At 31.6% G+C, this 24,709-nt stretch overlaps 1 protein-coding gene across 3 annotated transcripts in view; it reads right to left on the bottom strand.

The window, feature by feature from the left end:
• LOC138182061 (paired box protein Pax-6) overlaps positions 1-24,709 on the bottom strand; it is a 145,753-nt gene that overhangs the window by 112,946 nt on the left and 8,098 nt on the right. For all 3 annotated transcript variants that reach the window (XM_069117575.1, XM_069117573.1, XM_069117574.1), the window contains exon 2: positions 18,119-18,242. In XM_069117575.1, the coding sequence (XP_068973676.1) occupies positions 18,119-18,131 (13 nt within the window). In that variant the 5' untranslated portion in view covers positions 18,132-18,242. The remainder of the gene's footprint in view (positions 1-18,118; positions 18,243-24,709) is intronic.

Genomic DNA, 24,709 nt, shown 5'->3' with positions numbered 1-24,709 from the left:
ACAAAGTATCAACTCAAGAAGGATTAGAAATACGAAGCGACGAGTCTCCACAGAGACCAAGCGATTTGGCCTCGTTACCAAAATACGAAAAATATGGGTCAGGCAAGAGCAAAGCACATTCGGTGAGATTAGTCGAGTCGTCAGGACCTGAAGAGGCTCTGGGAGCAGGTGTGCGGGTGGAATGGTTATTATTGTGCTTGTAGAACGGTCCAGAACTTTCAGAACGCGAAGTGGAGGACCACTCGAGAGTCCTTTTCAGAAAAAATGTTTTCACCACTCCTGTGTTCCTGTGTGTCTGTACAAGTTCAAGCGCGCGAAACGAAAGGAAAAGAGGGGAAAAAGACGAGAAGGGAGGAGCGAACAGTGGTGCACAAATGAACCTTTCAGAAAATTAAATGGAAAATCCGAACGCGACGTCATTATCGTCCTATTAAGTCACATTCACTAACGATCCACGCATTTCGCGTCTATTCCTCACGCAGCGTCGTCATTTTCATCTGGAGAGAAAAACAAACGACGATGGATAGAGAAATTGCACTCCAACAGAGGTTTTTTTCATGAATTTTTGTTTCGTTTTATATGGTATATATAAGGAGAAATGAGCTTATGTGCACTTTGAACACATATGGGAGAATGTAAACGTTCGTTTAATAAACGTTTTGCTGAAGATTATTTAACGATTCTCCTGCAGAACATCGTTGACGAGATATACATGAAATTACGAGGCACCAGTGAATTTCTTGAATGTTTCTTGATACTAAAACAGTGAGCCGTAAATGCAAATCTAACGTAAATAATTAAAATAAAGTAAGTACATGCGCAATTGTATACTCAATCCATCAAACATCAATTTAGCGTTAACGCGTGGCTAGGAATAATTGTTCATCATTTAATCAGATTACTTTTTTTTAATGGAAAATTGTCGGGTGAATCATACAGCAACTTTTTAAGAGAAAATTTAAATGATTTATTGGTTGATATTAAATTCAACGTTGTGCGTCGCATGTGGCTTATGTATAACGGTGCAACCTTTCGCTTCAACAAATTAGCTATATTTTTAAATGATTGATTCTTGAATACCTGGATCGGTCGTGAAGATCAATCAGTTAGCAGTTTCGATGATTGGACTTAAGTCCAAATTATTAAATTAATTTCAATACATTTTAATCCCTGGTGGTAACTAAAGCAGTTAGTTTGCAACACAGCAGTAGATAACATTGAGCTACTCCTGCAACGTATTATTGAGAGTCGTCAACAAATGTGGATAATAGTAAGCAACTCTGAACGAGTCAAAACTGAATGACGTCTGCACGCTTCTATTCGAGCCGAAGCGAAGGTGATCACTTCAAGTAATTTCTGTAAAGGCAGGTAAACAATTGATATAATACAAAAACAGCTATACCGGAAACAAAATCGTACTGGACATACGTTTATCTGAACGTTTTTTTTATTTTAGTGTGTCGAATCTACCAGTGAAGTTATGCTATATATAATATATAAAATTTCTACATATTGCATTAGTTTACAAAAATACTACGTACATATTTCTTATCATTTTGTGGCGGAGAATTGTTTTCGAACAGGTTTGTACTGTGAAATGTCAAGTTGCTGTAGTGATCTTGTTAGGGGGATGAAAAATTGACAAGCAACGTACGGCAGTTATATCAGCCACGGGTAAAGAGTTCTAAACGAAGTGTTCTACTCATGGTTTTGTTGAAGATGATTTATTGAGTTTCAGTTTCAGTTGAAATAGAGAGATACACGAGGTACCTATAAAAGCAGATATCAGAAGTGTTTGTTGAAGAGAATATTTTGAGACGGCTTAAAGTTTTTATTGTTTTGTAGATACTGAAAATGAGAACGAGTGAAACTTGTGAAAAGTGGATAAAAATTCCAATTTACTCAACAGAGATATATCAATTGATTCTGAAATATATTTTTAAATTTTAGGGTTTTGAATATATTGCATTTAACGATAACATTTATTTCCTTTCGGATAGATATCTTACAATTGCTGAATGTGTTTTATTTATAATCACTTGCCAAAACTATATTGATATATTACGCTATATTTATGAATTATCCCACGTTAACAATCTCTAATAATTAAATTGAATTACGATATGTCTAAGAGTACTCCTTATTACGTAAAAAAATTTGTTTTTCTTGTATGACATGTGCCAATCAATAACAAAATATAACTTTCTTAAATTCTATTTCCTTTATTCATAATTTAGAAGCTTTCTGGGAAACAGGCACATAAAACAAAATGATGAATTGAATAAATTGCTACTTTTTAAATAGTAATTATGATGAAATTATCTTAAAGAGCTTTGTTCTATTTATATTTACAAAATTAATAAAAATTTAATATATATATCATATTACTAAATAATACTAAAATACTAAAATATATGCTCGATACTTATACATATATATATTTACCATAAAACTATAAAAACTTTCTTCAGAAAATTTTACAATTAAAAATTAAATTATCACTCAAGAATTAAAGTAAAATCTTTATTTAGAAATCTTCACGATAAAGATGAAATTAATAATCGAATTATTAAATTTTATTAACTATATAGTGAAATGATACGTGCAAAAATTTATTTTTGTGGTAATGTAATGATTTTGTATGATTTTTTGTAAAACCTATATTTAATGCACTAGAATTTTGGATGGTTATCGAGTTCTACTATCTGTACTCTGTATTAATTTTGATAATAAAATAATTTTATTTTCTTTAGTAATAAAATTATGTAAAAAATATTATTTCTATAATATTGCAAATTTCTCTATACAATCTCCAGAGTTTTATATAGGTATCCAATTTTATTACTTAAAATACTTAGAATACTAATACTTAAAATACTTAAAAGGTTTTCTTTAAAATCCTTAAAGGTTAACTTAAAAGGCTAAGATAATACTTAAAAGGTTTTCTTTCAGGAAGCTCCTCGGCTAAACATTTAAATTAATAACTAAAAATTAAAGTAGTTCTTCTGTGTATCCCGATATATCGTCAACAACTATAGGTACTATACCATATTAAAGACATTTGTTTTTTTTATCCAAGAACTACACGGACCTCTGTTGCAAGGGCAAATCTGTGATCCACGGGGAAAATACAATGAGAATCCGATGTAATCTCCGGAAATATTTAGGGGAAAATTAGGCCGACAGTTGTCGACGTACCCATGGATACTATTGGCCCCTCTGAAGCAGTTTGTCAAAATATTTATTCAGTTCGGCATTCGTCGTTTTTTTCTTTCTCCTCTCGATTCTATTAGATCCATCAGAAAGTCCTGTCGCTTTTTCTCTTGTCTTCATCGCGCATAATACGATTTTCTACACTTTTTCTTATTTTTATTTTTATTGACATTAATTCTTAAATTATTTATTTAATTATCATATAATTCATCAGTATATAATATAAGCATCATATAATTATTGAATTTATTTAATTATCAAATTCAGTCTTATAGACTACTTATCATAAATGGACTTATTTAGAATGATTTCTTATACATATTTGATTGTTGATGAATGATGAATAGATTGTGGATTTGTATGCATTTATGGGAAATTTTAAAGTATATGCAGAAATGCATTGGGTGCATATAATACACTCATAAATACATAAAATAGTAAACATATAGTACTACTTATAATATATAGGTATAAAAATATGTACATATAAATATGTGTGTGTAAATAGCCGTAGTCTAATAATGAAGTAAGTGTGATTATATTGCACATATCACCTATTCTAAAATATTATTTCATATATTTAGTGATCCATATTGATTTACATGATCTATCTTAATCGAAGGTCTAAATATCGCTCTTATTTTTAATGATATTAGAAATTTTGTCGGACAATTTCTATTTCATTTCTATTTTATTTAAATACATATGTAACAACGATTAGATTATCCATTTACTTACTAACCAACGTACTAAATATATTGCAACCTCCTTACAGCCGACGCAAAATACCATAAGATGCATGTGGTACAGCAAAAAATATCAACTCGTTTATATTTATATTATTCAAATTTCAATTGCATTAAATTGCTATATATTATATCACAAAAACGTCGCCCGTGTACAAATTACTCGATGTCTAAATAATGTACCTACAGGTTAGTGGAATTATATATACACAGCAAGCTATCATTTTCGTAAGATACAATCGTTACAATTACTGATGTTATATAATTATAATAGAAGTGGAAATAGACTATATATTAGTGGTATTTTTAAATTTGTGCTGCTTTCGAGAAGGTTGCGGTATATTTATTTTGCTGTTTAATAAATAAGTAGATAATCTAACCGTTATTGCGTACGTGTCTAAATGAAATATAGATGAAATAGAAATTATTTCATACTTTTTAGCGCTTTTCGAAGTTGGTAATAACTTTCTGATAAAAAACCTTTTATTTTACATTTTGTAGTGAAGCGATCGATATTACAGAACTAAGATAAAATAGTTTTCATTATTATTAATAAGTAATTCTCTTCTATTTATTTATTGTTTATTTCAATTCTTCATCCTTATTAATGGAAAAAATGTATGAGTGTCCCGCCCTCCAAGAAAATAAGAAATAAGTCAGCTGTATTCCGCAACTGATATTATGCTGTGAACAGTGATATAGAAGGATATTTCTATAACTTAATAGTGTGTCATATATCATTTCGCAACGAAAGTGGATTTATGTCCAAAAAGAAATCCGGGGAACAATATTTCCTGCGACGAAAACACGAGTTGAAGCCTATAGTGAGGGAATTTCAAAGTGTTCACTCAAGCTGTTGCTTTGGAACCATCTCGATATCAAGCCAACAGTTACAAAGCAATCACCGAACATACATAAATGAAATTGTTAGACAACAAATTGTTTGCAACAACAATAGTTAACAGTGAACAAATGGGAGAAGTTTTGCAAAGAGGGTCCGACACCGCTAGAGGATGCAGAAGGTTCCATTCCGATAGTTTAATCCAATCCTCAACAATCGAACATACATAAACATTGGATTTTTGTAAAAAATATAGTTTACAAAAAACAAATGCAAAAAGGTTTTGTAGCTGGACCAGCGGGAGAACATGCCCCACAAGTTACAAAAGAAATTATCTTGATTGGTCAAGCCGTTTTGGAGAAATCGACGAACATATATGAAATATATGATCGGTGAAAAAATAAAAGTTTTTTGAAAAAAAAAAATAGTTTACGATGACCGAATTGACAAAGTTTTTTAACAGGATCAACCGAAGAATATGCTTCACAAGATACAAAAAGAATCATCCCGATTGGTTTAGCCACTTCAGAAAAATCGGTGAATATACATAAAAAAGAAAATATGCGTGTCGAATTGAGGTACATATCTTCCTCCTTCTCCGAAGTTGGTATAAAAAAATATGACATAATTTCATTTTATACTGCTCTTTCGTCAGAAACAACGTCTAATAGACCATCACAATCCCACCCACACATTTCTCGTTTTTTACTTTTAATTAATTTCAGTAGTATATACATTATCGTAACATTACCTCAGAATTTAATTATTTCGTCAATGTTCAAGATTGTCAAATTAAATAATTCTACAAAAAAAACCTTTGTGAAATTTTTTGTGAAGATCAAATACAGTTCTTCTATGATATAATTACAGATACATTTACAGCAATTGTGTAATATGTAGAATATTTTGTTCAAATAAATTGATGTATACTGAACAGAAATATTACATAGATACTATAATATTCTTTCGTTTCTCTAGAAGGAATAAATATGTACAAGGATCATTTTTATCGTGTGCCCTCCGATAATTAACACTCAAATAATGCCACTTTGTTATACTTGACTATAACAATTCATAGAAAGTTCTTAAAAAGGAAATTTAGTTTATTAATTATTGTATATTATTTTCATATTGATTAATTTGTTTATTATTTACTATTATCATTATTATCTTGTTCCGCATACTCCGTGATAGAAATTAATAATAAATAAAATGAAATTGGATTAAAGATTCCAAAATTAGGTGTACTCTAACTCTGAATTGTTATTATGCCTAATGGCCGAATAATAGCACATCTAAAACTTAATATTGTAAATCGTCAATTTAGGTATTTCTAATTATAAGGAAAAAGAAGTTACAAAGAATGAATTTAGCTCGGCAGATTTGGAAAACTCGTCTCAACGATTAAAGCTAAATCTCACGCTACGCCGTCGCCAACTAGCGTTCACAGGCGAACAAAAGCGACGGCGACACGTCGTCGTCGCGGTATCTTTTCATACTGCCGCTATTTTCTCGGAAACACCCTCCTCGCGACAGTTTCGTAAGGGCGCGGTTTACGTCACATTTTTTGTTCGTGCTATTAGTCATACAGCATGTGCTATAGTCGTGGAATGACGCTCTCGTATCAACAAAAAAGCAAGATTTTGCACGAAAAATTAAGAAGGATCCCCGAAAAAAGCGTTGAAATAAAAGAATAAAATATTTTGATTATATTTATTATTGATATTATACTGTTGAAATATTTATGTAAATTTATACTTTACAGACTACTTTATTACTTATACCTTATTTATAGGAAGAAAAGCTTTTACTTTTGTATTTATAATAGATTTTCCAAATACACATAGGTTTTGATTGGTGTTTAGAGATTAATTGTAGGTTTATACATACATATATCGCTTAGTTGCATTACTTAAATGGGAAGCTGATTGGATAAGAAAGTAAGAAATTGAAAGTTAAAGACTGAGTCAAGAAATGAGTATTAGGTCATTTATAAAAAATGGATGTAAGCCTAGCCAAGTATTAGAAAATTACTAAAATATTTAAGAATTATTACGTATTCTTATAGTATTACGAGATACTTACTGCAAACGTACAGTATGCAGCATGAATAGCCATCTTAGGCGTGTAATAGATGTTAAATATCGGGAGTTATTAATATAATGAATAATTGACTATTTAAATACTTTTGTCATCTTTACGAAATGTATCCTGCAATAATAATATTTTGCTCTGTGTTCATATCTGTTTTAAAATTTATCAGCGTGTTTTACATTCTCCGTGATAGAGACCAGTAACAAAATAAAATTAACAAATTTCTAATTCTAAATTTTTGATTCCCAATGATACCAGTTAAGAGTAAAATGCGTTTAATATTCATTCCATGAAAATGTTTCTATTTTTGCATTAACAAAGCAAAAATATACGACAGACAGAGAAGGGAATAGAGAAGTGCATTAGCGTGGAAGCTCATTAACGCAGCGAAAGAAAAGAACGAGTGGCCCGACGACCCTCGCCATTGTCAAGACGTGAAGCTATTGCGATGGGAATTTCATGGATTCTTCACGGGGCCGTCGTGATCGTTTCACTGATTTAACACAGAAAAGTGGACGAAGGGAGCCGAAGACGTAACGCAATTGGGTGTTCCTTTTAACGCTGCCCTTTCACCCGATTTATTGTGTCGCGAATCCTCTCAGAAATTATCCACGCAATCGATGGTAAATCAAATTAATTCAAGGCGTCTTTATTAAATAAACACTATGTGCGTTTATAGTTACTCGCAAATTTAAGAATAACTTTCTGTTTTTGGTACTAGAGCTACAAAATCAGACAAAATAATTCACGTCAGACTTTTGTCTTTCCAATTACCAAAAACATACAATTGTTGTTTGCTATATTAATATATATTTTTATTGAGATATAAACGTGGTTACCAAACTTAAGATGTTTGAGCATGTATGGAAAAAAGTTTGAAAATGCAAGAATGCATAGAATATAAATATATATAAAATATTTAAAGTATAATAGTTGTTATGATATTTAGTATTGGATGAAACAGATCCTTGTTTAAGTTCCATTGTTCTAGTTGTATTTGTGAAAATATGATTCTACATAACACTCACAGCCTAGTGATTACATATGCAATTACTCACGAAAGTACTCGAATACTTATAGAAACTTTGCATGAATATTTTGAGTTGATGCAAAATTAATGGGAATATTGGAGTTTCGTTCATAAAGTACTGTATTCGTAAAATATACTATTTTGTTTAATTAATAATGTAGTTGCCATTATTGTTTACAACTTGCTGTCACCTGTCAACAGCTTTAAAAATTCCTTCTCGATAAAAATTGATAGATTCAGAGGTAAAAAGGTATCAACAGCACGTTTCATTTCGTCAACATTACTAAATCCTTTACCATTAAGAAAAATTTACAATGGTCGAATTAGAATGAAGTGTGGTAGATGCGTCGTAATATTTCATTCCAGCTACTGTAATTTTTGTTGCGTCCTCGTGGCTACATGTAGCTGAGCATTGGCTATATGGTTGCGATATGGTATGGTTGCGATAATCGGGTGCCGTAAAACAAAACCGAGCATTTTTCTTCGATTGCTGTGTTTAATTTATTCAACTAGTGATAATAGTGCTGCTGAAAGTAGTGCTGCTGACAGGTCAAGTGCTAACAACATGTTGAAAAGACTCGTATAACATATACTTACAATACCAATTCATAACATTGCACTGGTACATGTAAGATAATTCAAACATCTTTTCCACTCTAATATGTACTATACATGGTATGATAATTTCATACAACTGCATTTTGCACGCACGAGTTGCCCTCAAATCAGCATCAACCAACCACTTCCTCGTAACAGCTCGCGTTCTATTCCATATTGCTATATTCCAAAGTATCGAAGAATGGCTGTGCGTCGCATACTCGTTTCCGCTATTGCGGCTGCAGTAGAGATTCCACAGGCTCTAGAATATAGCGTGATTCCACCAAAACATTCTAGTAAGTACAAGGTCCCGTTTTGCCTGTTCTCGAAGCCAGCACAAGAAAGCAGAGCCATAGATTTTACGGCTATCTATCTATCGAGCTATTTCGTACGTGTACTGGGTACAGCGGTGAATTTTCTCGAGTTGTACTCTCTTGCTGTCTGTGTTGGACCAGAAATTCCTTCGGGTCACCCTTGGCCTCCCATCTTTTTCAGCCTGGACCAAGGCAGCCGCCGAAATGTGCCAGCCACCCGTTTCTGTTTGAAGAGGGAATTTTACAGTCGAATACATCTGATGCAAGACGTACAGTTCTACGTCCGACTATCTTCTGCCACCGGCAGGCGTCTTCCGTTTCGGTGTTGGCTTCCATGGATGGATGAGTTTTTAGACGTAGATGGTTCATTGGTAGAAGGACTAGTCTTTGTGATTTTACGAATATGACGATTAATACTTAATTGGTGCTATCAGGGAAATTTAAAGTAAAGACTATATATTGGAAAGTATTCGTCAAATTTTGTTATTTTATTAACAAAATTTTATCTATGTAATAGGTAACACGTATGAGAATGCAACGAACGAATAAATATGCAATTGGATAAAAATTTATCTGGCTAGGAATTGGATATCATTAGGAATTACATTAAGAATAATAATACGTAAGTTACTCAACTAAATAATATCTGATGAATGCTTTGGTGTTGTCTTCAACGGAACCTGGAATGGGTTTTTTGAATAAATGAGATGATCAGTGAGGAGAGAATTAATTTTTAAGATTTTTAAAGGGAACGATGATCGATATTTAATCATTCTGAAATTCGCACGAGAAAAATTGAAATTAGACAAGGATAATGGCTATTTAAGTCAAACTACAAATTAAATAGGTAATTTGCCTCGTAATTTAACAAATTCGGTTATGAACAATTTTTAAGCGATCTACATTTAAAAAGAAATTATTTAACTCGTTATTAGTAACATAATAAACAGTAAAATATATTATATACCTACATTAACGCATTATTTCCTCATTCTTTCATTATTACATTGAAGACTAATGACATATCATAATATATGCACAACCTACATTTTTAACATAAAATAATTGACGAAACAACGATCTTATATGTATGTATCTTAAATTGTATCTCGTTTCTTGGAATTAGTGCGAAATAAGTAGATAACATTTAACGTTTAACTACTTTTTGAATAATTCCCTGTAAATTTCTTTCGAAATTAATTATTAAACGAATCCTATTTTTTCTATTTACTTCAACATTTACTTCAACCTATCATATCTTCGATATTGAATTTAATGAGTAATGAGAATCATTTAATATTTAGTCACTAAGTTTTGAAAAATTCCTTTGAATTTTCTTATTTTTATAATAACATTAACTACCGTGTAAAAGAATCTGTTTACCAAGAACGAGTCTGTTTATATTTACTTCAATACGAAAATTAAATATTCTATTAAACATTGGACAATGCACGTAAGTCTCTATACACCAAGATAAACACAAGGAAAAGGAAAAGATGAAAAGAGAGTACGAATCGACGAGCAGAAGGCTGGCTGTTTAAAATGCCAGGCAGTCGTGTAAAACAGATAGAGGGCTTCTTTGATACCTCAGCCATATTTCTTGCAGCGTCCTCGAGGGGCGGCAACCTCTCCTTGTGTCATTCAATTAATTCGTAACTGCCCCCACATAAAAATACCGACACCCTTTTTCTTTTCTTCCTTCTTAAGGAGAAAGGGGTGCGGTAGCTATGTGGAATTCCGCGTTCAAAGCTCACTTCTTTTTCCAGGGACCTTTACAGGGTAGGATAGCTTCCTTTGCTCCGCTCTTTCTGCTACTTTGTCTTGTTCTGCTACTTCTTCTGATACTTCTTTGTCTCTGTTTTCGTTCCTTCTTTTTTTTCTTTCTTTTACTTCGTTTAACAGTTAGAAGAGTCGTTCGTGGAACGATGGTAGCGTGTTTGCACAGGGAACAGTTACTGCTCTCGTTTCTTAGTCGAGACGAAGAAGAAGCGGGGCTCCTTTTGTACGTCGACGCTTCGCTGCAAAGGGAACTCTCACTGCAGAGGAAACGTTCGCCTCGTTTTCAGCTGCTTCCCAGCAATACTTCGACATTACGATTACGTTACGAGAATTATTAACGATTTCCATCAAAAATCTTTTACCCATCTACGTATTTCAGATTTTTCTTCACTTTATGGAGAAATCATATTGAATGTGCGTAAAATTGACACATTCTAAGGTGGAAACATTTGCGGTGGCTTTAGATAAGCACGTATTAGGTTGTCCGAATAGTGTCTTTCCTTCACAAAGGTGTTTTTTTACAACAGTGCACCTTCATACAAACGTGACACCAAGTCTGTGAAATGTCGCGGTGTTTATCTCAACAGAACAAAATCGGATCGTACGTAATTCGACAAAATAATATAAAACAAAAAACGTTGCGCGTCTATTATTTTCTCATAAAACGAAAGAAACTTTTCGGACAACCTAATATAATGTACAAGATACGGAAAATCATTAGAAAATTATTAAGTTTTAAGAATTGTCATTTCATTTTAAATAATATGATATTCGAATAATAATCTCATCAAATTGGAATAATAAAATTTATATTAAATCGCTTTATATTATATTATTATATTATATCGCTTTAAGTGTACGACTTTGAAAATATATTGTAACTTACAAAAATTGAAGCATGTAAAAAATCAATTTATCCAAATTTTTAAGTATCATTAATTCATTTATATTAATATATAACTTCGAATAATAATGCCAATTACTGTATACGCTATCATTCCCGAGCGGAACCCATTTCACGCGCTTGCTGCGCGATTGACAATCCAGGAACCTTAACCCTTTCTCTACGGCACACGTGCCGCGAGTATGCGGATTGGTAACAGTATCCATGATTCATTAGATGGATGTCGACTATAGTCGACATTCGTATTCATAGGATCACTCATGGCATGATCATAGTTAGCGTTAGGAATGAAAGGGTTAAAGAATCGTTCGATCTACGGATTCGGAGTTACGCATTCGGGCAAACGCCTGTCAATGCATCACGATGTCGACAAATCATTCTTTCGTGTCATCCCTGCCGATCCTCGTAAAGGATCACGATGCACAGTGGCAGTTAAAGGAGAAAAAAGATAGAACACGCGAAATAAGAATATGAAGAAATCGTTATGTTTCCTGTTTCCTACTCTTTCTCTCTTATATCTTAACCGACAAACGAGCGATGGAGGCGAAAAGGAGAGTGGGTCGAGGCATTGATCGTTTCTGAATTCTGAAGGATAGTAAGGCAGCGTGTCTTTTATTCTGCCCGATTCCGCTTCGTCGCGGGTACGCGTGAACAAAAACGATTTGAGTATATGTATTATATTAAATTTGTCCTATGTTAGCCCATTAATGCGTGATATTTTCTAAAACTGCATTATATGCGCATCATGCATGATATATTTTATAATTAAAATATATATTTTTTATAATTAATGTAATGATGTTATTGAAAAATGTTTTAAATAGAAGTTGAATGATTTCAAGGGACATGAACTGACATAATTAGCTCTTTTGTAGGAGAATGCGTAAAGGACGCATGAAAGACAAGGTTTGTTTTTTTTAAATAGAATTATATGTATTTGCTAACACATATTGATTCTTCGGAATATTCTACGTCAAGACGTATTAACGTATACTATAATTTTTAATTAAAAAGTGAGATATTTCATATATAAATTTGAAATATCTCACGAATTATTGATTTTTTTGACACTGTACCGTAATGTTTTATTACACAGAATGTTTCAAAGAGTCGGTCCGTAATAAGAAATATACAATTCGCGTAAAGGACACAATTATTTTGTTTGTACGAAATTGAACAAATGTACATTTTAAATACAAAACTTCTATTGCTTTCTGTAATAGATCGATTCTTCGAAATATTCTGTCTAAGAAAGCATAAAAGTGCGATGTCAACCAAATCGTGAGATATTTCAGATTTTTAAATTAAGTATTATGTCTGTGTATTATGGTAAACAAGTCATATTCTTTAACATATATTCTTTAACACATCTTTAATGGAATATTTTATAGCAAGAGCGGGATTCGGTCATAATAATTTTTATAATAGACACTAATCCATTCAATGACCAATAGTTAGACTGTATTTCGCACATTATTCAAATAAACTAGCTAAAAACTAAACTTTTATATTTAAAAATCTATGAGGTATTTTTTGTATTAATATTTCAAAAATGAAACACATGTTCTTTTAAGTTAAACTTGTGTAAAGGTATTTTTTGTATAATGTAATATTTTTAAAGTCAGAATAACAAAGAAAGCAACTTTACAAGTTTACAATTTTACAAGACACAGAAAGTTTGTCCATATTGTTCACTAGGTGAACAATTGCCATTCTTCAAACAATAAAATACACATGAACGAAACCCAGAACAAAAATTCTATGGCTTGGTATTGGAAAATAGTATCAAACTCTATAAAAAGAATCTATGTCACTAAAAAAGAAAGAATGGAAATTGAAAAACCTTCTAAAGAATTTATGATAAAAACAATCTCATAAAATATATTTTCAAATGTCTTTGCATGAATTTCATAATTTCATACCTACTTTACTGTAACACAATCTTGTGGTATTTCATTTTATCCTTTTCATTCATGGAAGTGAAGAATGTGTAAAGTTGACGTAAAATTAGGAGCTTGTTAGCAGAGCTGCTAACATTGTGAACCATTAGCAAATTAATGACAGAATTTATGGAGTCTCGGTTTCGTGAACTACACGAGGACTTGTCAAACTTTCGAAACTCTCACCCAGAAATTAGAACCAAGTCCTCGTCGTTACTCTCAGAGTTCCTTCACGTGGGCTACCTACACTTGTATGATCCTAAAAACTTGATTAAATCCGATAGCATTTCCCCGCGAACACCTTATTCGTTACAACTATCTCATTTGACATCTGAGTTACAAAAGAATTGACTGTTTACTCGTAATAATTATTACTCGGCACAATAAATCACTAATTAATATTATTTAGTGCATTTATAAGTTGTATTACAGGTATTTATTATAATTTTACAAGTTACTAAATAAATTATTAATGTTACTAGTGCATCTTACAAGCGTTTATAGGTGATTATTGTATATTTCGTTAAATTAACTAAACTTGTGTATTAAACTAATTAACTAAACAAAGTGTTTCCAAAATGCAAACGTAATAAGTAGATGTAGTTACTGTGGAGATACATTTTATAACTGAAATTGACATTTTCTATTATATGATTTCGTGTAGCATGTTGTATCATTTTATTTCTTTCTTTCGATTGAAAAACGAAGAATTTCTAATAGTAAGAAATAACAGCGAATGAAAGTTAATAAAATTGCTATTAGATTTTTATTTAAAAATTCAGTTACGCAATTGTTAAACATGAATTAAGCAAAACAAGTTTTAAATTTGGAAAAATGCTATCGAATCGTGTAAACAACAATCGCCAACGAAAAAAAGAAGAAACGAGATAAAAAAAAAGGATGGAAAGAAAATAGGAAAAAAGAGGAAACTCGATTTGTTCCCGTGACGAGGAGAAACCGGAAACACGATTTGTACGTACGATCGATCAAAACCCTCGTCTGGTGGGATCGCGGCCGACGTCGTTCCCATCGAAGCGATTCGATGAGCTAACGCCAACTTAACGCTACACACCCCACTGAGCCGCACTCGGTCAGATAACTCGTGGATTTTCGAGCACCGTGCAGATTCCCGCTCGCTCACTTGTAGATTCTTCGATGATTTAATTCCTATCGACCATTTAACACGTCACTTTGAGACTCCTGCCGCAAAAAGGATACCGTAAAAAGATTGGTACTACCTGACTTATTATATTAGAATTGTAGGAGTTGAAGAAAAAATCGTTTTATTTATTAGCAGATTGCGGATGCTTATACAAATTTACATTTTTATAAAGGCGCCTAAAGAACATAAACTAAGCAAAGGTACATGTGTGTTTCATCTAAAATATGTTATTTATTATTTATATAAAAAAATTATTATACTGTACATATAATTTCTATGTACGTAATATTATATATTTCAACTAAATATTATTTTACATATTGCAGTATTTAAGAGGTGTATATAGACTTTTGCGACTGACTATGTTATTGGTAACGTATACCTTGGTGAACTTCTTGAGCAAGTAGAAAAAGCGTTACTTTTGCAAGATTAATTGTTTTACGAAAAACGTGTTCTCACGTCACGCTTTCCTTCACCGCGTAATAGATTGATCACAGATAATTCACAATAACAAACGCTCTATACGATCATTTTAAAGTGTCGATTTTCATTTGACGGATGGAAGGGGATGAATTCGCGGAAAAGGGTGAACGTTGTAAAGCGTAAGAGAATGGAAATCAATACGTGAAGTGAGCAGCCAGTTTCAGGGCAGGAGCCTCGGTGTCGGCTTTAGAAAGCCTTGAGACGTCGTCTGTTCATCCTCTTTGGACCCCCTTCCGTGTTAAGAGAGCTCGAGCAAACGGGAGAAAGCGGAGGAAACTTGGAAAGACAAGGAGAAAGAGAGACCACGGTGAACTTCCATTCAGGACTAATGGGGTTAAACGCCTTAGCCATCAACCGAACGTCTCCCTCTTGATTCTCGGACGTTTCGATTCGGCCTCACGGCTATTTCCCAGTTCGTAGTTTCCTGGACCATCCTCTCCTTCTTGTTCTGTAAGGCTGGTATAATTTGCCAGGGTTCACTGTGCCGCGAGTTTCGCGAGTTTTCGCTTTAAATGCCTTGTATGTGGTTATTATACGTTGGGGTGGTACTATAGTGTCGTATCGCAGGAAATTTGGCGTGAAAGAGCACGCGTACAGGTGGATCTTCGTCTCAGAATAATTGGTTCTACGTTAATGTGAAATACATATTGTTTTGTGTTTGAGATTAGGATATTTTTAGATAGTTGACAATTATAGTGGATTTTGAAAGTATTCGTACAGTAACAAATTTCAATAATATCTTCATAGTTAATAAGTCAATTTTTTTTATATTTGTGTACTCAAACTTATCTCTTTTTTGTCATCATGAACTTAATCGTGTACGAATAAATATTATACGTGTGTATACTATATATACAAGGTGGTTGGTAACTGGTGGTACAAGTGGAAAGGGGGTGATTCTACGCGAAAAAAGAAGTTGAAAATATAGAATAAAAATTTTTTTTTAATTTTTTTTCTTTTTTTAAATTTTTCTATCGAGACAACGATCTACAGTGAGATCCGTTATAACGAGACGTGATAAAGTGTACGCGTACCGAGCGAAAATTCAAAGTCGATTTTCTCGAAAACAAAGCCTCAAACGAAAAATTTTTATTGTATATTTTCGACTTCTTTTTTCGCGTAGAATCACCCCCTTTCCGCTTGTACCACTAGTTACCAACCACCCTGTATATAAGAGATTACGTATTCAGTTTCGTGATAGCTAAACATTTCTTTTATGAATGACGAAGATATGAAAAATGAATTATTTAACATGAAAAAATTTTTATTGCGTTTTATTGTCCAAACATCTCATTCATCCGAATATCTTTGTTTTTTTATTCGTTTGAAAATGGAAAGCTCTGCTGTATGTTAAGTACGATATAAATGAAAGTAAAAACCAATCCTAAAAGCTAAGCGATCAATCCATTGTTTGCCATTCATAATAATGATATTTAAATCATAACATCTATTTAATTACTTTAAAAATCAACTAACTAAATAGAAAATTCATTGAAGTATATTCAATAAAAAATTGTAGAGACCACAATACATGATACTTGATCTTTCGTGTTAAAGTATGCTATAAGAAAATATTTTGTTGAAAATTCAATACTGTACCCTATTTATAAACATTATTATTTACATTTGTACTTTAGTATATTAGTACTCTATATACATATAAGTATATTTATCTTTTAATTGAAAATGTAAACAGTATTTATCTCGAACGAATAAATTATTTTTATAAAATTAGCAGTGAACCCAACTGCAAATATTTTTGTTATAATCGTCTCTTTAATAACCTTTTAAAGCATGAAAGAGTGAAAGACATAGGTGCATAAAGGAGAGAAGAATTTAATAAACGTGAATTAAATTCCTTCAACGAAGATATATATTTTCTTTCTTTGTTTTCTGTTATTCGATATTTGTCGGAATAAAAATTTTGTCTATATAATGAGTGAAATTAATTTTTCTACTACTATTAAGATGATTATTACCTTTTCAATTATCAAATAAATTATTTAAAAAATCATTGTTCAAAAATCATATTTAAAGAAGATATATTCTGCATAGGTACATTTTCTTCCTTGCGATAGAAATCTAGGAATTATTATAGTTAGTATAAATTTATAAATTTTAATTTATTATTAATATATAATGTTAAATAATAATTATTGAGATATGTATAATTTTATGTGCTAGGCTAGGTTAGATGCGTAATAGTAATACTTCTATGTGAATATCAGTGTGTGCAGATATGTGTGTGCGCGGCGTCTCGAAAACATGAAAGTAAACTGCTCAGTCAGTTAACAGTCGGGTATGGAAGAAAGTGCTGAGGCGCGTGCAAGTGTGTATCGATGAATATCTTAGAAATCGTCCATCAAATAAATATATAATTATTCTAATATGAATTCCAAGTGTAAATTTAGTGATCCTATAACATGATTTCGGCTATTAAGATCCACAATTCTCAACAATAATAATATATTATTAATAACTAAGTTTTATAACATTACGTATAAAATATAAAATACAAAATACACTATTTACGATGATTAGAGAATTTATAAAACATTCATTATTATAAATGTTCTCACGATATAATTAAAATTTAAATTTCCAAAAAAATATCTTTCTGTCTCAATAATAAAGTATTAAACGTGCATTGAGCGTTAAAAATAAATTTACGGAATTATCTAAAAAGAAAAATTCAAAATCACCATATTTTTTCGAAAAAATATTTAAATAATGTTCTTTCAGAATAGTGAAAGAAAAGTTAAATTTCTAGTACAGTAATACAAAATTTAACAAATTGAGTGTCATTAAGACTTAAAGCGATAATGCTGTCTAAAGGTCACCCACCATATATTGGAATAAGAGATACATTGATTTTTATTATTGTATATATGTAGTATTATACTTCTACGTATTATTATATGTATAATAACAAAAATTAATAAAAATATAAAAATATAATATAACATAATATAATATAATATAATACAATATAAAAAAGAAAACGGAGAAATTTACCTTTGTGTGCCATATCGTCAGCGGTGACAGAGGCTAGGAGGCCGGTGGCGCCCGGCCATGGAGCGACCGCAGCGCCCAGCTGCTGCGAAGGCAGAATCTTCGGGCCTTTAGGCACTTCCGGTCACTGAAACAATTAAATTTTTTACTTCAAATCACCTTCGCTTTGATCACCAACAACACATTCAATTCCACGACAAACTTCATAACTTTTCGTATAAAATATTTATTAAGGAATTTATTTAATTATCGATGTAGTTGGAAAGAAATTCGAAAAATTGTTCAAATTATTGGATTTATATTTGTTACTTTACTTTGAAATGGATATAATAATAATTAATATCTAACTAAGGATAATTAATTTCTAATCATGAATATTTAATATTTTATTTAATAGTTAATAACAACTAATATCTAGTATTGCTTATGGGCCAGTGTCCGAAGTTTAAGTAAATAAAAAAAATATCTAATGTCGAATAATAGTAGATAACTAATATTAATTGTATATTATATTAACAATGTAACTAATAATATAATATTCTAATTAATAATATGATAACAATACTGTACTAATTTCTAATAACTGGTATAAAGATGGTAAATGCAAATTTATAATACCGTAAAAATAAGTATGTAGAACGAAAACTGTAATAAATTCTGTACACGCGTAAAGACTTTTTAAAACTGTGCCGTGTACGACTTTTGAGATTAGACCAGCGCTATTTCCAAAAATGTGTTCGCATCACTGACACCTGTGTAAATTCTTCTCATTTGCGAGACACGCAAGTGTGGTTTCACTATCTTGAAAATAATCGAAAACACGGTGTTCTACGACAAGTGTCTATTCCACAATGAAACAGCTGTTGTAGATTTCGATATATCTAACGTTAATAAGAACCTGTAATTATTTGTATAAGACAGAAAATATTTATATACTGTGATGTATTTACATATATCTATTGTATACACTTACAATTCTGATGTCGAATTCTTTGAGATGTTAATTATTATGGAAAACGCACCTTTGAATTAATCATTTTTAATTAGTTTTGCGAATTTTGTGATTTAATAATAAAATATTGGGATAATATTTAATTTATACACTTATATATCTACATATTTATATAAACATATTCATGTAAACAGAAATAAACTTCTATTGGGATCTCAAATGCTTAATAGGAAAAGGTATGTTTCGCTCTCGAAATATTCAAGTACATCTTTTGCTCCATGTAAAGAAACTGTAGGATATTTACTTTATTTACTATCTTGTTTTCTATACCATTTGAGTTTCCAATTTCTTATAAACGTACAAACATACATAGTATATATATGAATAATTTCAATTTAATTTATATATTTGTAAATAGTTATGTTATGAACTTAAATGTATGTTTGAAATTTCCTTTGTGCTTACTTGAACAAATTAAAATGATAATAATTTACATTCATCAACATCACTCTCACGCCTAATTAATAGACGTTCATTAATCCGAATGGCAGGAGAATCGTCTCATAATTACCTCCCGTAACATAGCGTGTAACAAACATTGAAAAGGTGTCCCTGCGTTCTAATTGGCTCGATCGCGGAACAACCGTGGCTCTAGAAAAGGCACGACTTGTTGAGCAAAAGAATCGGCATCCTATGAGAGAACTCAAGGGCACAATGCGTTCCTCTGCGGACGTGAAAACCCTTTTTAAAAGCTTAGATACACAGATACATTCGTATAAGCCACATATAAACGTGTGTACACATAAGTATTTCTTCATTTTGAACGTGACGACATGTCGAGTGTTGTAATTACCCTCCTTGCGTCGCTTGTGAACAGAACACGTGTAACATGTATCGTCTGTTGGAACCTGTCAGCCAGTGGCGGAATTAAAGCGAAAAAACAGAAATGGTGTATCATCCGGAAACGCGAAGGGGTCGAGAGTGGCGACAGTGACGCGATAATTAGCGCACAAACGAGGATCGATCTGGATACAGTGAGAGGAGAACTCCATCTGTAACTTCGCTGTTCTTGATCAATCGCAAAGAAGTCAGGGTGATTCTCACCCTTCGACAATGTCGCGGGTTTTTAGCGATATAATGTTATTACATGTTTAATTATCAATTTCAAAGTATTGTACATTGTTTTTTTATTATAATTAATAAAGAGGATGTTAAAATGGAGACGGAGGGCTGAGATGACTGAAATCATTGTATGAGATTTGTGAGTGCGATGTATTTATAAGTTCTGTGAAGTTATTTGAAGAATTGAAGGTTTAATTAAATTACATATTATATGTTTGTTATGCGCGTGTGTTACAATTTTTTGGCACACACACGATATAAAATTACATTAGATATATATCTATTATGCTCTGTTTAATTATCATTCAATAATTACTAGTGATAGTCGCTACCGGTAACCAAATAAATTTTGATCATTTATAATCTTTTGGTCACTTAAAAATTAATATTTTTTGATCATTTAATTTTTTGGTAAATCTGTAGTGTTTTTCGTAAAAGTTTTAAAAATAATTGTTATTTTTGATCCACAGTTAGGACATCTGCTTGTCACATTTATTGAAAACTATACTAAAATTATACTACAAACAGAATTTTAATATCAATATCTAACACTATTCTGTCATAAAAATTCTCTTCCTCTAAAACATCAACACCTTTTTGATGACAATCTTATTCACGGTAACCAGCGTTAAATCATTCATTCACCTTATTCTCGCGATCGTCCTGAATAAAAGTCGCCGACGATAATGAACCGTGGTTGCGTTTCATTTTTTCACGTTGCACTAGCTTCTCACTCCATTGAAACTCGACGTCCCTCTGTCGCTTGCGTGCTTCGACAGCCATAGCAAAAAATAACGATTTCAAGATTTATTACGTCCTAATTAGTTCATTACTCTCGTGTTTTTATCTCATCGCGGCTCACAAAGCACGGCATTACGCGTTTGGTTCCGGGACAAGCGACGAGACACTGTGCATTTCTTTTTACCAACCGGAACTCTGTTTATAGCGAATACACTTGCGAGCTAAAACGATGATTGTTCGAAGATTATCTTTGTTGTAGTGGTTTCATTTATTATTATAAATAGACTGCGGATATTTATACAATTTCGTGTTTTTATGGACATAACTAAAATAATGGATCTAAATGCAGATTTATTTTATTCCATATTCATTCAATATTGTAACAAATACATTACCTTGGACATTTTATACATTTTTGTATATTGTATACGTTCTGTATATTTGTGCACATTCAAATTTTCCATAAATACATAAAAAGTCGCAATCTAATCATAAAGTTAATTGTTGTCCTTTGTTGTTATTTTGATATTAAATGAGATGAAAAAATGAAAATATCAGGAACCAAGGTCAATAATTACTACAAAAATTTTTATTAGGAAAAAGTTAATTTTTGTTTGAAAGGAAGATAGTAAACACTACATCATAAAGAAAACTTTTCTTTTTAAACTAAGTAATTAAGAAATATAAATTTTTAAGTGTTCTGGTTACGTACAACCATTATAAAATTATTTAAACTAAGATACTAATTCTTATACTGTAACTTGTTTAGTTTGAATTATAGCTGTTATGATTCCTGGAAAATAGATTTAATATGGAAGTTTGAGTAACATTCTAATGAACTTCACTTCTCGTAAATTTCTGAATTTCATTATTTGAATATATGATCAATTTTTAGTTCTCAAAAAATAAATAACATACGCCTATAAGCTTGATTAACTTTATTTTAATTTATAACTTAAAAGTTGTGTTATATTACTGTACAATCCAATCCATTAGAGTAGCGGATGTCTTTTTGTTTGATCGTGCTTTTTCCACCTAAGTCAACCTAAAACATTTATGTACCTGGTAGGCTAAATATTTTCTTTCTCGTTTCTGGAATTGTTCTCAAACCTTTAATTAGTATTAACAAATTATATAAAAAAGTTCTCCGGATTTATTAAAATGTAGATACCGCATTGTTCAGAAATAATTGCAGGTTTTTATTCTTTAATAAAAAATTTAAAAAGAAATGAAAGAAGACAAAAAGAAATTGTTTCACTCGTTTCTGCGTTTCAACTATCGTTTCATCGAGAGACAAAAATACTACTAAATGTGAGACAGAGGATTATAACAAGATTGAGAAGAGTATGGAAAAGGGGGAAGAAGAGAATGAAGGAAAAAGTGTGGCGGAAAGGGAGAAAAAGTACATCGCACTCGCATATTGTGCAAGAGGATTACCTCGGATTATGCGCGACTGAGCGCAAACAAGATCGCGCTGGTTTGTGTTTACAAGACGCCAAGCTGTCGATTTAGTAAACTCCAGCGCACAGTCTATCAACATCTATGTACTCTCTGTCGATTTACATTAAGTCCAAACGTCACTAATCAAAAACTTGACCCAAGATTTAAAAAAGTATAGTAAAAAGAAGCTTAAATTGAATATTTCTATCAGATGTATGTAATCTTTTCCTTTATTATTCATATTATTTTTATACATTTAATTGATCAGATTAAGTCTTTAATCTTATTACTAGATGTTTATACATTTGTGGAAGATTTAAAGATGTAAAAAATTTTTAGAATGTACGTAACATGAAAAAATATATAAAATATCCAACACGAAGTATACACGAAACAAGTTCTATTTGAATTATTTATATTCCTTTAAGCATTTTGACAAAAATATAAATTTGCATATTATAAATATATATATAAAATATAAAATTGTATACTATATTTATTATTATTTATTGTTATTATTTCGTTAAATTATTACTGACGTGATCGTCGGTGAAGGTGCCCACAAGAAATACTCTTGATTTTCAACAATAACGTTTATTAAACTCTTAACAAATAACACCAAATAACGATTAACCACTATTAACGATTAACAACGATTAATAACAAGTAACGATTAACATTGAAATCTCAAGAGTCAATAACCCGTTTCGCTAATTGTGTTGGCTTCGCTTAACCTTTCGCACTTCGCAGCTCGGGGCAAAATGAATCTTTTTGGTTCAAAACCAAGCAGACTCTTTCCTTTGTTACCCCTCGATATCCCCACTACGCGCGCGTTTATCAGAGGTCCGCGATGGTTGCCGCGTATACATTCTTCCGAATATTCGGCGAAAGAATCATAAGAATATCGATGGTAAATTAGGCCTGTCGGCCTTACGCTTTGAAGGTATAGCGCTTTGTGTCGCGAAGCCGTTGGAAATTTCCGTGGTCGAGTGCCGCCACATTACTTTATAATCTGTGACTTTTAGTGTATATATATATAGATTACTTATAAATTATGCATATCCGTTATAGATTATGGACAAATGATAGATAAGACATTTTAACTAAAGAAGGCAGGTCTAATAAAGAAAGCTTGAGAATGAAAGCGACTCCAGTAAACCTTCAAATTCTTAATAGAAATTGAAAGACGTTTTTATAAATCTTGTAGATGATAAATAGGCAAGACAATAACTTGATATACATTTTACAGATCTTCCACTTCTTCAACTCGGAGTAACAACGCGAAATAACGGTAGAGGTTCGCATTATACAAGCGGGTGGTAATAGGTTCCATATCCACGAGCTAGCAGCGCATTATGCTTTACATTTCCGACGAAACACTGTTAATGGCACCAGCACCCACCATCACCACCAGCAAACCAGCACGGCGACGCACTCTAAATCTACCCCCACAACGTAATACACGAGCAAACCCGCAGGAATTAACTGCTCGCTCGCGCTGCTGTACGCACTGACTTCCGTCGCCATTCTATTTCGCTCACGGCCATTAATTAATAATTTCTTGGAGAAAGGGAGATGAATTTGTATCAATGGATGGAATTTAGAGATTCTTATTTTCGATAATTTGTATTATATTGGAACCTTTATTGATTAATAATTTTGAATAAAATTAAAATATTATGTTATGCATTTATATTGAGACCATTTATTATACACTCGATACTGATAAATTTTGGTTAAAAATTGTTTTTCGTTAGGTACTTGGCCGCAAACAGCTGAAAAATTGTTCGTTAGGCGAAATATCTTGCATAGGATTAATTGTTATCTAGTCTGTCTTTTATTTTTCTCCTTATTAAATTATTTTTAAAATTTGGTTTTGAAAGCAATGCATAGTACTAATGTATTTTGTTCTTACATCATTGTACTTTCATATATATGTGGGCATTTAAAAGTTTTAGGATACTTACTGGTATTGCTGTTAGAAAAAGTTTAAAAAATTTGTAGATGCAAAATTCTAAAGAATACATATATACAATATGCAGAAATATATGTATAACATACCCAATATAAAAAACTGCCTGTAATAACATTTCTATGCAACATTAATATATCTATTTTTTAATAAAATTTAGCAACGAATTTGTTATGTACTTTGATGTGGTAAAAGAACTAGAGTACGAAAATATACATTCAACTATTTTATTTTCTTTTTAAATTCCTTGCATAATAATATTCTTGTTTATATCGTTTTATTCACTACCATGTCAACTGACATTAATTTACTCTATGTTATTAACTAAAAATTATTATAGTTGAAAACAAATAACATTCAAATGAAA

This window comes from Bombus flavifrons, chromosome 7 (assembly GCF_040668555.2).
Source record: "Bombus flavifrons isolate JBK064 chromosome 7, iyBomFlav1_principal, whole genome shotgun sequence".
Lineage (NCBI taxonomy): Eukaryota > Metazoa > Arthropoda > Insecta > Hymenoptera > Apidae > Bombus > Bombus flavifrons.
This window is presented reverse-complemented; position numbering and strand designations above follow the sequence as displayed.